This window comes from Pristis pectinata, chromosome 6 (assembly GCF_009764475.1).
Source record: "Pristis pectinata isolate sPriPec2 chromosome 6, sPriPec2.1.pri, whole genome shotgun sequence".
NCBI lineage: Eukaryota > Metazoa > Chordata > Chondrichthyes > Rhinopristiformes > Pristidae > Pristis > Pristis pectinata.
In genome coordinates, this window is record NC_067410.1 from 19,633,678 (window position 1) to 19,648,134 (window position 14,457).

A 14,457-nucleotide genomic window follows, 5' to 3' on the forward strand; every position below is an offset into this window, starting at 1 on the left:
GCATTTAAGTGGAGACAGAAGGATAAATGAAAATGGAAGAAAACTAAGTCTCAACATTTTTGTATTTTATTTCATTAATATTAAAACAAAACATGAGAAATAGTAAAAGGAATAGGCTATTACATGTTTTCCACAATGTTGCAGTTATTAGTACAATTTTATGAAAAAACTAAACTTATGGAAATACATTAAAGTTTTTATGATTACAGTTTGGAAATAAATATTTAAGATTTAGAAGCTAGTTCATTTTCTTTAAGTCACTGCACTTCACAATTATTCATTGAGAGATTTATTTAAGATCCTTTGCTGTGAAGTGCATTTTATAAATGTAAGCAATATTTAAATCATTCTCACTATTTCAGGTAAACACAACTAAGGTTAAAAAAAAATGAAGAAAATATATCCTTGCATAAGTAAAGAAATCCCATGAAAATTTGTGAAGACACAAGAGACTGCAGATGCTTAAATCTGGAGCAAAAAATAAACTGCTGGAAGAACTCAGCAGGTCAAGCAGCGTCTGTGGAGGCAAAGGGATGGTTGACATTTCGGGTCAAGACTTTGTATCAGGACTGAGAGTGTAGAATGGATATAGCCAGTATTAAGTGGTGAGAGGAAGGGGTGAGGCAGGAGCTGGCAGGCAATAAGTGGAACCGAGTGAGGAGAGGGATGAAGGGCTGATGGAGCCAGCTAGATGGAAGAGGGGGTGGGGGGGGGGGGTTGTTGAGACAGAGGCTGATAGCTGATAAGTGGAAATATACAAAACGAAAATATTAAGCAGATGGAGCAAGGTGGGAGAGGGGAGGGGGAAGGGTACAGACAGAGGCCGGAAGGTGATAGGTGGAACCAGATAAGGGAGGAATGTTGGGTAGTTGGAACCAGATGGGGAGGGGATAGGAAAAGTGAACCAAGGGAGAAGGAACCCAGATAGATTGATAATGTGGATGATAGACAGGTGAAACCAGGTGGAGGTGGGTGATGTGTCTAGGTAATGAGTGGGGAAAGATGGAAGAGGTGAACAGAGACCCTGGGTGGACTGGTGAGAGTGGGAAAGGAACACAGGGAAAGTTGACTCACTGAGTTCTTACAGCAGTTTATTTTTCACTCCATAAAAATTAGTGTTCAATTTCCAACACAAGTAATATGGTATGTTTTCAGGAGGTCTTTTCCTATAAGTGTGTGGGTTCTGCTAAGGCATGGTATGTTTTAGCACATGGTGCATTGCCCAAAAAATGCAATAGCTACAGAATGTGGACGTTGGTGAGGAGCAGGGTGATTTCATTTAAATATTTATTTGTTCACTTTAGCCCAACAGTTAGATTTTCAGAACCATGCAGTTTCCATATATAGTAGTAAACAAGTTGCACAAAGTGGTAAACAAGTAGCTTACTAGGTAATTAGGTAACCAGCTAGAATTGGTTAGATAAAGTCGGCTGACTCAAAACGTGTGAGACCTGGGAATGTAGGCTTGTGGGTTTTCAGAAGCACTGTGTGAATTAACACATCAAGTGCAGTGTCTTCTGTGGTCTTTGGTAGTAAAGAAGGTAAGGGCAATGGCGCGTCTTTATATTTTAAGAAATTAGATAAATTAAGAGGGGAACAGTAAGAAAGGTGATATGTTGCAACTGCAGAATGTGGGAGCTGATGGACACAAATGGTCACCGGTAGTAACTATCTCCATGTTGAGGAACTTCAGCTCAGAGTTGATAAACTGGAGCCTGAGATTGAGACTGTGTTGCTTCAGAAAGGAAGAAGGTTACCTGCATGAAAATCAAAAAGTCAGCAGACACTGGAAATTTGAAATAAAAACAGAAACAGCAAGTCAGGCAGGATCTGGGGAAGGAGAAATGGTTACTGTCTCAGGTCTGAGACCAACCTGCTGGGTTTTTCAAGTATTTTCTGTTTTATTTAAGGTTACCTGTATATTTTGTTTTTAGCCATAGTCACATTACTTGGATTAAATACTGTAGAATTGGACAACCAAGAGGACCAGGAGGTTTGTTATTACAAGTGAGGCATGTACAGGCAGTCTGCAGGTTATGACGGGGTTTCCATTCCTGAGAAGAGCTTGTAACCCAAATTTTTTCGTAAACTGGAAATAAACATAAACAGTGCGCGGGAGAGGATTTCAGAAACAGCAGTGAGCAGGCGCAGGAAGAGCGGCTAGCAGCGCCCTCACTTACTCAGTGAGTGAACGAGTGGGCCTGTTCAGCACTCTCAGCTCGACCCAGCCACGACTGTTGTGGCTCAGAGGGGATGTGGTGGGGTGGTCTGGGGAGAAGGCACGCAGAAATTCCCCATTCCCACCCAGCAGAAGATGCCTGCAGCCCCACAGCAGCCAACAAAACCATCCCCATCCATCCCACCAGTCTCCCGAACGTCTGTTCAGATGTGCAGGGTGTCCATAAATTGAGCATTCAGAACCTGGGGAGAACCTGTATGGGGATTCAGGAGTTAGCTTTGGAGAATCCCTCCATCCTTCCATTGCCATGGTGTATGCAGTTCTTGCAACCTCTATGGACGAGAGCAGGGACGGCAGTGATGATGAACAAACTGACCACGCTATTGTTATATGGCGGAGTGGAAAGGAATTTAGAAGTGATGGGCAAGTATAACTAGGGGAATAGATACTGCTTTCTGCAGCTGTGTTTGTGAGTCCTGAGCTGTGACTTGTTAGGCTGTTTCCAGAGGGAGTTAAGAGTTGGCCTGATTTCTGTGGATTGGGCAGGAACTCGCAGTTGCATCTGACTCCCAGTGCAATGGGGTGGCAGTCCCACAAAGCCAAGTACATCAGAGATTTTACAAGAGTTAGGGGAAAAATAAAAAATTAATAGATTCAGTCATCAACACATTTAACTGATGCAAATGAATTAAAAATATCAATACTACTTAAAATAAAATTTGAAAACATTTTGCCTTTACTAACCATTAAGTATATTCAAGAAGGAATTAGACTTTTTTTAAGGACTAGACATGCAGTAGTATCTAGGGAGAAAGCTGGAATTGGGTCCTGAATTTAGTTGAGGAGCTGAATAATCTACTCCTGCACCTGTTTTAATGCTTATCATTCAAATGCAGGTAAAAGATTTCATAAGTTATGAAGTGCCTCATCCTTCGTGATGTGACCAGAAAAGAGGTGAGAGATTAAGTGCACCGCATTCTGACCTCCAGCATGAAGTATATTCCTGCGCTCTAGTGCCTGGGTGTATGGAAGGCCAGAATGCATTGATGTATATATTGCAGCCTGCTAACAGCTGTCTGAGGAACTACTGGCTAACAGTCAGCGCAATTCTGCCCATTGTGTTGGTCTCCATTATTATTCCTGGATAATAAGCTAGATGGAATTGGTTATGCAGTTGCACCTTATATCCCAATATCCATGGATAATACAGAGAGCTAATCAAATTGATGGGGTGAAAAGAAATGTAGTGGTTTTAAGAGACAATATAATTAGGAGGATAGCCACTGTTCTCTGCAGCCTTAAACGTGAATCCCAAAGGCTTTGTGACTTTCCCAATATCAGGGTTGAGAACATCGCCTCAGGGCTGGAGAGGAACTTGGATTGGGAGGAGAAAAACCCAATTATTGCGGTCCATGTAGGAACCAGTAACATAGGTAGGACAAAGGAGGTGATTCTGCTGAAGTAGTATGAGCAGCCAGAGTCCAAATTAAGAAGCAGTATCACATTAGTAATAATCACTGGATTACTACCGGAGCCATGTGCAAATTGGTGTAGGGTAGATAAGATCTGAGAATAATCTGAAAAAGCTTTAAGTTAAATAGTGGGGATAGATGGAGGTTCTAGTTAGGGTAAATTTAGAATGTTGAACAGGAAGGGCACAGTGTTAATGAAAGATGGTGAAATGGGTGTTGATAACCACTGTCTATAAGGAAGTGACAGAGCATGTAAACGTACAAGCTTACCTCCAATTAGAGTCAGAACAGGGACAAATAACATAAATAAAAAATTAAAAGTACTTTATTAAAATGCACACAACATTCATAACAAGATCAGTCAATTGATGATGCAAATAAAAACAAATGGGTACCGTCTCATAGCTCTTAAAGTGATGTGGTTACAAAGTGACCAAAATTGGGAATTAAATACTCCAGGATACTTCTCTTTTAAAAGGTATAGGCAAAGTAACAATTGAAGGTCCATGAAGTAGTGCTCCCGTTCACTCAGTGGAGAGGGGAGGTGCTCTTCATTTCTACAAGGATAGATTTGCTGCTTGGTGGGGGTAAGGGACAGAAGGTTGCTGTAGATTTTGGGCAGAAGATGTTTAAAGCTTTTATTGAAGAAGCACCATGAAGGATGCTAAGAAGTTCTGAAATCCACAGGACATGTAGATGCATTCAGCCTCTAACAAGATGTGCTGGAACTGCTGCTTTAACATAGAGATGTGAAAACAGACACAGGAAATAATGATCAGATTTTATCACCAAGTAAAAATATATCTGTGATTAGCTAGCTTTCTGCACAGAATGGCCCAGTTAGTACAAAGTAATGGATTGACCATACAGTAAATGGATAACATATTTTAACACAGGCTTAATAAATGTATCCACTTTATATTCCACAACCAACTTCCAAATGGTACTAATTAATATAAATTAAGGGCAGTGCTTTGCAATTCAAAGTGATGAGTGTTTACTTGATATTTTTTCATATGTAAATTTGAGGTGAAAAATTTTTTAAAAACCCACAAACCACACATAAATATTACAAATTGTGACTATGTTCTGTTAAATTTCTACTTCCATTCCACAAATAAGGTTCCCTGAGGAAATTTACTATATTATTGCAGGAGCAGCTTCACTCCAAGGACTGAATGGTCTGAATGATCCACTGTCACCCTCTCAGAGATTGCAAAGCTGAGCAGAGAATGCAGCATCAGCAACATCACCCACTTGCAAATAAACTAAGTATCAGCCATCTGAGTCAAGAAAAGAAATAGAGCTGAAATTATACATTTTGCCAATATGGCCAATTTGTTTCACTGTTAATTCACTGCGTGTTTGACCCTGGCAGACAGGATGTTACATGCCTTTGACAAGTGGTAACATCCTCACTGAACCATGAACAGTTGCAACTTAACTACACTATTACACGACAGGGGTGTAGTGGCAAAGTGCCCGTGGCACTGAACTAACACCACAGGGGCCTGAACTAATGATCTAGAGACACTTCAAAATCCAGCATACCAAATGAGGAATTTAAATTTATTTAAATAACCCTATCAACATAGGTGCTACCAGACAATTGTAAAACCCTAATTAGTTCATTAATGTCCTTGAGAAAGAAAGCCTACTGTACCTGGTCTGCATAACATGGGACCTGAAATCCACAGCAATGTCAAAATTATTATAGGCTTAGAAAGAGTGAACAAGAAAGACTATTTTCATTAAGAGAGGTGTCAAAGACTATGGGACACAGGTATAAGGTGACTGGTAAAAGGTTTGTAAGGGAGTTAAGGATAAACTTTTTTCACTCAGATGTTGTGGGGATCTGAAGGGGTGGTTGAGTACTCAGTGGACTCTTGATCAAGAGCCAGGAAGTGGGATTAAGCTGGATAGCTCTTTGGTGCAATAAACAAGATGCCGAAGGATCTCAGCAGGTCAGGCAGCATCTGTGGAGGGAAACGAACAGTTTCCAGTACAACAGCCAGTACAAAGAGGTAAGGGGAAGGGGTGGAGCAAGAGCTGGCAAGCAATAGGTGGATCCAGGTGAGGAGGGGTGAAAGGCAGATGGAGGAGGGAAGGGTGGAAATAGTGACAGAGGCTGGAAGGTGACAGGTGGAGGCAGATGATGGAATCTAATAGGAGAGTAAGGTGGAACATGGAATCAAGTAAGGGAGGTGGAGTGGACAGGTGGGAACAGTGGGGGCTGGGGACCCGGTGGGAGGAGTGTATAGGTGATGGGCAGATGGAGTTAGGTGCAGGAAGGAAAAGAAACGGTGATGGGGGGCTGGAGTGGGTGTATCTCTTTCGTAGTTGGAGCAGACACAATAAGCTAAATGGTTCCTTTGTCACATTTCTATGACCATATGATACTATGTCATTGATGCATAACACAGAAAAGGCCTAACAAATTAAAACCACTATCAAAACTAAGAATAAAACATGTGAACCATCCAACACCAACTGGATACCAGATTTGGACATAACGCAACGCAGGCACACCCAGCAAAGTTGACCCCATATGTCCTCCTCACTGTCATTGGAGAGTTATCCACAGACAAATCAAACAACAGCTATTGTTGCAAAATCATTCTTTTTCAGCCAACCTCCTAGACTTTTCCAATAAATGGCTGGACACTGGATGCAATAATGGCTTTGAGACATTTAACTATCCTGGCTGTTGTGACAACAAGAAAAATTTCAAAGTTGGCTTTATCTCCAGCCAAGCTGTTCCAGTGCAGCAATATGTACAAAACCTGTTACAACCCAACAATACAAAATTGACCAGCTATGCCATATCCACAAAAACTTGGATAAGTCCAACTCCTCAGCTGCTTTCAATCAGGGAATTGATAGAAAATGTTATCAAGAATAATATCAGTACTTACACTGAGGATTGACTCTCGAGTTAGTGGTACATGTGTTTCAGTGGAACATCCTGGGTTTGGCTCTTTTAAAGACGGTCAAATCACAAACAAAACAATTGAACTCCAGAAATGAGGTAGGATAGATTTTTCTCAGCATCAAGGCAATGATCAATCCTGTAGCCGCCATCGTCAAGGAACTTAACTGGAAGCACCGCTTGGTCACAGTAGCTAAAGGGAGACCTGGAGACCAAGTAAATCAACTCCTCACTCTGCAAACCCTTTCATCTGAACAATGCATTGCACTAATTTGCCAAAGACTTTGTCATTGGCATTTCCTGACTTCTATTGCCTAGAATGACAGAGTAACAGGCATCTCTCCAAGTTCCCCTCCAGGCTGCATGTCATCCTTAATTGCCACTACATTGTCATTGTTTCTTCAAGGCTGGTTCAAGATCCTGGAATTCCTCAGATAACAGCACAGTTTGATTACCTTTACTAAAAAGACTGTATTGGTTCAGAAGGGTACTCAGCACCATCCCATCAAAGACAAGTTTTGACCCAACAAGAATGAAATAACAGCAATAAATTTCCAAGTGAGGATGATGTACATCCTGGAGGGGAATTTGATTGTAGTGGGATTCCCATGGTCCTGCATATTTTTGTCACTGGAGGTGGTAGAAGTTGCGGAGTTGGGAGGTGCCATCAACCTAGCCTGGCAGGCTAGAGCAGTGCACTTTTGAAGGTGCTGCAGCTGAAGTGGTCTGATGGTAGAGGAAGTGAATGTTCAAGGTCGTAGATGAAATCTATATTTTAGTGCTCACCTTAAGTTTTTAGGCGTTAAATTCAATTGGTAGTTTTATATAGCATTACAATTTAAATCTGTTTACCGTATTTGAAGTTAATCTACATTGGACCCAAAATACCTAATTCTATGTGAAGCAAATGTACTTTATTAATCTATACAAAGGCATTAAGTTTGTTTTTATGTTTCAACCTTTTTGGGTGGCATATTGTAAGTGTGAAGGGTAGACAATTTACAGCAGCGCTTTCTCAAATTTCATTTGCTTATGCTTCAGTAATTTGGCCTAATGTAAAACTGGCAGCTGCCTGAAATTTACAAAGTCTTGTAATGAATTTTCAATGCCTTAAGATTGTGCTGATGTGATGTGGTGAAACAAAGGAAGTATTTGTGCTGACTTTGACTCCACAGATTGTAAAAATCTGTAAATGAATAACATATCTGTTGCAAAAATGATCACTAAATACTTTAATTTAGTAAAGCTAGCACTTATACCTTTTTTGGCTGTATAATCATTACGCAATATATTTTTACATGCTTTAAATCCTATTATTGTACATTCTTGTGCTGAATGACCTTAATTTATAAAGCATACATTGTGCAATCCATATAGCTGATTGCATCAACGAGGAAATCATTATTTGCAGGAGATTTGAAGATAACTTATTAACAGCTGGCTCTACAATTTTCTGCAATTGATACAGGAGAAAATATGTTTTTGTGTTTGAAACACTAATTGGGAAAATTTAGCCATATAATCTTTCCAACATGGAGATATGTTATTCTTAAATGTATTCAGGAATTTACTTACTTTTTGTCTAATTTTGAAGTGAGTACTGGTTGCCTGATGATTTATTAATTTAGATACACAGAATCAGATTTTTTAAATCCATAGATTAGAGAGGAAATTGATATGTTTTTCTTTTGATGCAAAAACACAACTAAGGTAAAAATAGAAGTGAAAAATAAAAAAAAGTAGGCTTTAGACGGTTGAGCAGATTTTCATAGTTCTAACCTTACTTGTTAGTGTTCAGTTGTCTTGTTTGAAGCAGTACATCAGATCTGAAAGATTAAAGAAGGGCGATAATTTATGTGCTTCGAGAACAGTTTCATGGCAGTTACCATGCTGATCTTATCTAATCTGGTTTTGCACGGATTTTGCTCTGAAGTAAATTATGCACCAGAATGTGACAAATGTATAAGAGCAGAAATTAGTCTAAGTTTTATAAGCTGAGACTAGTCACTGCTTGCCAACAAGAGCAAGAACCTAGAGACCCGAGAATAAATTGAAATTGGTCCATAGGCCTAATGAGAATAATTCTGGTGGACATGCCTCTTCAGACAGCTCACCTAATATAGAGAATGTTTTTTAAGCTACCTGCCTTGCTGGTAGCCCCCCCCCCCCCCCCCCAGCTAAGTATGGGCAGATGTGATCGTTGGAGTGGAAGACCAAGGAGTTGTGGAGCGGTGGGAAGGGGGTAACTGTTAGAGCTGTGGGCCAGCTCTTTCATTGACAATTTTGGGACATTAAGTGGCGCAGCTAGTAGACCTCCTGCCTCTCAGTTCCAGTGACTAGAATTCAATCCTGACTTTCTGTGCTGTCTGCGTGGAGTTTGCACATTTTCCCTGTTGCTGAATGGGTTTCCTCTGGCTGCTCCAGTTTCCCCCCACATCCCAAAGGTATGCGGGTTGGTAGTTTGATTGGATACTGTAAATTGCCCTGGTGGTAGAATCTGGGAGGAGGTGATAGGAATGTGGGAAGATTAAAAATGGGACTAATGCAGGATTAGTGTAAATGCCTGCTTGATGGTTGGCACAGACTTGGTGGGTCAAAGGGCCTTTTCCACACGGTATGATTCTGTGACTCAATTGTTACAATGGCTGCAGAAGTATACTGAGTCAATTGCTCTCTATGTTTGACCCACTCATTGGGGGTGGGGGGGGGGGGTGAAAAAACTTCATACAATGGCTCTTCAACAGATGGTAGGTCCTCATTTAACATAAGGAAAGAGCCTAATATCTGTTTTGAACATGTGCTTCTTCTGAAGTTAACACAAGAAAGATCAATAGCAATCATTCTATGATAGGCTTTTCCCCACATTTTATTGTCTTTTCCACAGGGTGGGGTGAGGGGAATAAATCTATACATTTTTAATATATAAAAATTATTTTCCCGAATAGCTATTAAACCTTGAGCATATGTTTAAGAAAAACAATTTCCAATATAATCAGATCACTTATAATGCAGTGTCATGGAAGGTTATTTAATAATTTTAAAGGTAGTAATCCTCCTCCTTCAATATAGATATGATATCATACATCATCTTCTAAATTTTTTTTTCTGTTGTGTTGATGACTGTATCAGTTTGGCTTGCACAAAGAACCAAGTAGAATTCCTTAAAACAATCACAATAATTCTCTTTTATTTTTTCCCCCAGAATAAAGAATGGTAGATACACAATTACCTCTCTGGCCCATCAGCTTTGCTATGGGTACAATGGACCTGTCGGACCTTGGCAACCATTCTCATTCCTTTGATGTAAAGCCATTTGCTGCAGTAGACTTTTCCAGTGCTTCTCCCATTCATTATGAGGATCACGCAGCAACCTCTTTAAGAATTGATGAGTCTTCTTCAGACTATAAATATGATGACAGATTTCTGGACTATCAAAGTATGTTTTATTTTCATTTTATTTTACGTGACAAGCCTAATGAAAGCTAGCTATCTAATAATTTTTCATTGAATTACAGCATTTTATAAATAATATGGATGTGAACAAAAGTCTTATTGGTGACTTCATTGGAATAAACTGAGTTTAAGGAGGATAAAATTATTCTCACATCTATGGAGAACAAATGGAGCACTTACTAACTTACACTACAGAGAATAAAAGATGAATGCATACCTGGCAAAAGCAAGAGAGACTAAATAAGCAATGTCCTAACTGGATAAAAGGAAATAAAGAGAAATAATAAATTTCACAGGAAGTAGAATGAGGGTCTCAACTGAGTAGGTCTGAGAAGCCTTGGGCCTTACTAATTTAGAGCAGGGAAATGGGTCTGAATATTTTACAAGTTTTAATGACGCAGTGGAATCTCATTTATTCAAGTCAAGTATGCATTTCTCTACTTGAGCAGCTGGAAATTGCACAGTTCCTCACTTGCATTATTTCGAGACCTTCCGAATATATAACCAAGAAATCTAATGGTGGATTAAGAATAAATTTCTCTGTCGACAGAGTGATGACAAGTGGAAGTCACCACCATGGGAAATGGTAGAAGTGAATAGTATAGGTACATTTTAGGACAGGCTGGGCAAACACAGGAAGAAGGGAATAGAGGTTTAAATTGCAAAATCTAAATGAGCAAAGATAGGAAGTGGCTTAAGTGGAGCATGAATCCTGGCATTGACTGGTCGGGCTGCATTGGCTGCTTCTATACTGTATCTCCTGTGTTACTCTATTTATCTATGCATGAGTCCATAATTTAAGGCCCAATATGAAATTAATTGCAAATTTCCCTAAATAATGAAATTAATCTTGTGAATTTTGAATGAAAAAGAGACCCTTGTATACACAGGCACGATTAAAGTTGAACCATCTTCCGTAAATGAAGTATCAGGGAAAAGGCCAGCACTTTCAAAGCTGCAAGAAGATTCATCAAATTCAGCCCTGTCTATTGAGTGCAGAGTATGCGGAGACAAGGCTTCAGGTTTTCATTATGGGGTCCATGCTTGTGAAGGATGCAAGGTATGGTGGTCAAGTTACTTTTGCTTATCTACCAGGATAAAGAAACATTTGCTTAGGATACTGTGTATTGAAAATTTGATCTTTTACACATTTATTAACATATGTATTAAAAATATTGTATGAATCAGTAAGATGTTACTGCTGCAAACTTAAGCTATTTGTGTATTGCATAGTTCAGTATATGAAAAGAAATCAGACATCAGAAAATGAGGAATTCTACATCTTTCTTAGATTAACTTATCCATTTTATTCCTGAATTTTCCATCCTATAATATGAATTGATTAGCATTGGTTTGTTACAGGGATTTTTCCGGAGAACAATAAGGCTGAAGTTGATATACGATAAGTGTGACCTAAACTGTAGAATCCAGAAAAAGAACAGAAATAAATGTCAGTACTGCAGGTTCCAGAAGTGTCTCACGGTTGGCATGTCACATAACGGTAAGTGCATTCTGAACTATCTCCCTCTAACCATATAGATTTTTCTTGGTTCTCAAAAGGTCAGGGATTTGGAAAAAGATGACCATAAATTCTGACTTTATCTTTTCCCATCGTGATTCCTCAGGTTCTCCAAGTGTCACTCTGTAAATGTGTAGTAGGAAATGTGCAGGCAGATCTGGACTTGACTATTCTCCCTGTGGGGAATGTAGAAGTAGGGAGATAAAGGATTTAGAATTTAAAAAAAAGAATTAATTTTAAAATACTTGTCTCACAACTGGTTACCTCACATTTGAATTACTTCTTTCCTAACCTGGGGAGATAATTTCATCATTGGCAGTTGGGTGGTGTGTGAGAAGAAGAGAAAACTATGAAGTCCTCTTCAAACAAGCCTACATTCTACCACTTCATAATGCTGTCAGTGCCAAATTAATTGAAGTAATCAACTGGCCATGCAATCATATCAACAATAGCTGTAGAAGTTAATTATGCATTCACAACTCCATTAAACAACAGTTGAATCATTCTGAGACGCAAGAAATTCTGCAGATGCTGGAATCTGGAGCAATACTCAAAAAGTGCTGGAGGAACTCAGCAGGTCAGGCAGCACCTATGGAGGGAAATAAACAGTCGACGTTTCGAGCCGATACCTGATGAAGGGTCTCGGCCCGAAACATCGACTGTTTATTTCCCTCCGTAGATACCGCCTGACCTGCTAAGTTCCTCCAGCACCTATTGTTGTATTATTCTATTGCCTAATAGGGTTTATATGAGCACAGTAAAACTTTAAAGTTCCTAACTTAACATGTACCCACAATGTTCTTAGTTCTGATAAGTCAGATCTATAGTTTGTCATAGGGAATTACAGTAAAACTCCAATAATCCATTATCTAACTATTTGGAAATCCCAATGGTTCAGCATCTGGATTACCAGTTGATGTTTGCCACACTCCCTTTCACATCACTGGGGCCCTGGTTCACACACACCCTCTCAACTCATCAGGGCCCCGGCCCCTGCACTCCTTTTCACCTCAACGGTGCCCCAGTTCCCACAGTCCCTTTCAACTCACCAGGACCCTGGTTCCCACACTCCATTTCTGGAAAATGTATTATAATACTGTGCAACATCTTGAAAAATAAGTGAATTTAAGGTGTGTTATAATATAAATAGGAATAACATCCAATGGTACAGAAAATCACCAGACCTGTTGCATCAAAGTCCCAAGCATGCCAGAAGATCAAGCGTTAATGTAATTGCCAATCATTTGATGGTTGAAAATAACTATCCTTGATGGTTGCCCAAGGAAAAGGCTACTTAAAACTTTAATGAGTGGAACTTGGTGGTGGATTTTCATACTTGCAACCAGGATTGAGTGCAGAATAGAAAACTGCAAGCATCCATCAATTTTTTTTCCCTTTGGAGTTAATAGAAAGAAACTCTTTTGGGTCTTTAAGCCACTTGTGAACTTTCCCTTAATGTTCCTCTCTGTTTACTGGTTAGTGCCCAAGCAGCAAAGTTGAAAATCTATCTCATTGTTTCGGGAGAAGTAAAAGGTGAGGAAATGTTCCATTCACCAACACTGATATCATTAACATTGATAGGAACATAAATGCATAAGAACATAAGAAAATTGGTACAAGAGTGGGCCACTCAGCCCCTCAAGCCTGGCTTGTGGTTTGAAAGGGCCTCATCTCTTTTGTGCCAATTCCCAAGAACGATCAATTCCCTGATCTTTCAAAATTTATCTACTTCCTCTTTCAATATCCCTAAAGATCCAGTTTCTGCATTCCTCTGGGGTAGATAATTCCAGAGATCCACCACCCACTACAAGAAGTTCTCTGCACCTCAGTTTTAAATGACCACCCACAAATCTTGTAATTATGTCCCCTTGTTCAAGATTCTCCCACCAGTGGAAACGTCTCAACATTTACCGTCATACCCCCGCTGTATCTTGTACGTTTCAATAAAATTACCCCTCATTCTTTTGAACTCCAAAGAATATAGATCAAATTTATTTGGCTGCTCATGAAAGGACAACTCTCTCATCCCAGGAATTAGCCTAGTGAAATTCTTCTGCCAGAATATCCTTTCCTTAGGGGATTGAAACTGTGCATGGTACTCCAGCGTGGTCTCACCAGTACCCTGTATGATTGTAATAATACTTCCCTATTTCTAAACTTCAGCTCTCTTGCAATAAAGTGCAATATGCCTCATGACCACTTGCTACACCTGTCTGCCAACTTGTGAGTTGTGCACAAGAATACCTAGATCCCACTGTACTTTGCTCATCTGCAGTCCTTCTCCATTTTAGATAATAGTTTGCCTTTAGATTCCTCATACCTCACTTTCCCATGTTAAACTCCATTTGCCAAGTTTTCGCCCACTTGCTCAACCTATTCATATCCTGTTGCAGAGTCCAAGTGTCGTCATGGCAACATGCCCTTTCACCTCTTTTCATGTCAGCAGCAAACTTAAATACCTTACACTCCTCCCCTTCCTCCAGGTCATTAATATAAATTTGTAAATAATTGAGGGCCAAGAACTGATCCTTAGGACACTCTACTAATTACATCTTATCTTATCCTTCCACTATGAGAAAGACCTGTCTTCTTATGTCTTGCACTGTACTGCTGCCACAAAACAACAAATTTCACGACAAATGTCAGTGATAACAAACCTGATTGTGATTCTGTTTACTCTGACTCTCTGTCTTCTATGTAATAACCAATCTCCAATCCACACAAACACACTTCCCCCAAAACCTTGAACTCTTATCTTATGCAACAGCCTTCTAGGTGGCACCTTGTCAAATACCTTGCAAAGTACAAAGACACTACATCTACAGGTTCCCAATCCTTCAAGTTTGACAATGTTATATGCCTCTTCCTTTAATATGGTCTTTAACTTTTCTTGTTAGCCATGTTT

At 39.7% G+C, this 14,457-nt stretch overlaps 1 protein-coding gene and 1 long non-coding RNA gene across 5 annotated transcripts in view; one reads left to right on the plus strand and one right to left on the minus strand.

Moving 5' to 3' along the window:
- The window catches only part of pparg (peroxisome proliferator-activated receptor gamma), a 97,248-nt gene that overhangs the window by 64,173 nt on the left and 18,618 nt on the right, over positions 1 to 14,457 (plus strand). For all 4 annotated transcript variants that reach the window (XM_052017354.1, XM_052017356.1, XM_052017353.1 and 1 more), the window contains exons 2-4: positions 9,783 to 10,016; positions 10,924 to 11,093; positions 11,396 to 11,534. In XM_052017354.1, the coding sequence (XP_051873314.1) occupies positions 9,791 to 10,016; positions 10,924 to 11,093; positions 11,396 to 11,534 (535 nt within the window). In that variant the 5' untranslated portion in view covers positions 9,783 to 9,790. The remainder of the gene's footprint in view (positions 1 to 9,782; positions 10,017 to 10,923; positions 11,094 to 11,395; positions 11,535 to 14,457) is intronic.
- LOC127571213 (uncharacterized) overlaps positions 9,877 to 14,457 on the minus strand; it is a 45,849-nt gene continuing 41,268 nt past the window's right edge. The window contains exons 5-6 of the long non-coding RNA XR_007956457.1: positions 11,631 to 11,728; positions 9,877 to 9,981 (exon numbers count right to left, since the gene is read on the minus strand). This is a non-coding gene — a long non-coding RNA (uncharacterized LOC127571213). The remainder of the gene's footprint in view (positions 9,982 to 11,630; positions 11,729 to 14,457) is intronic.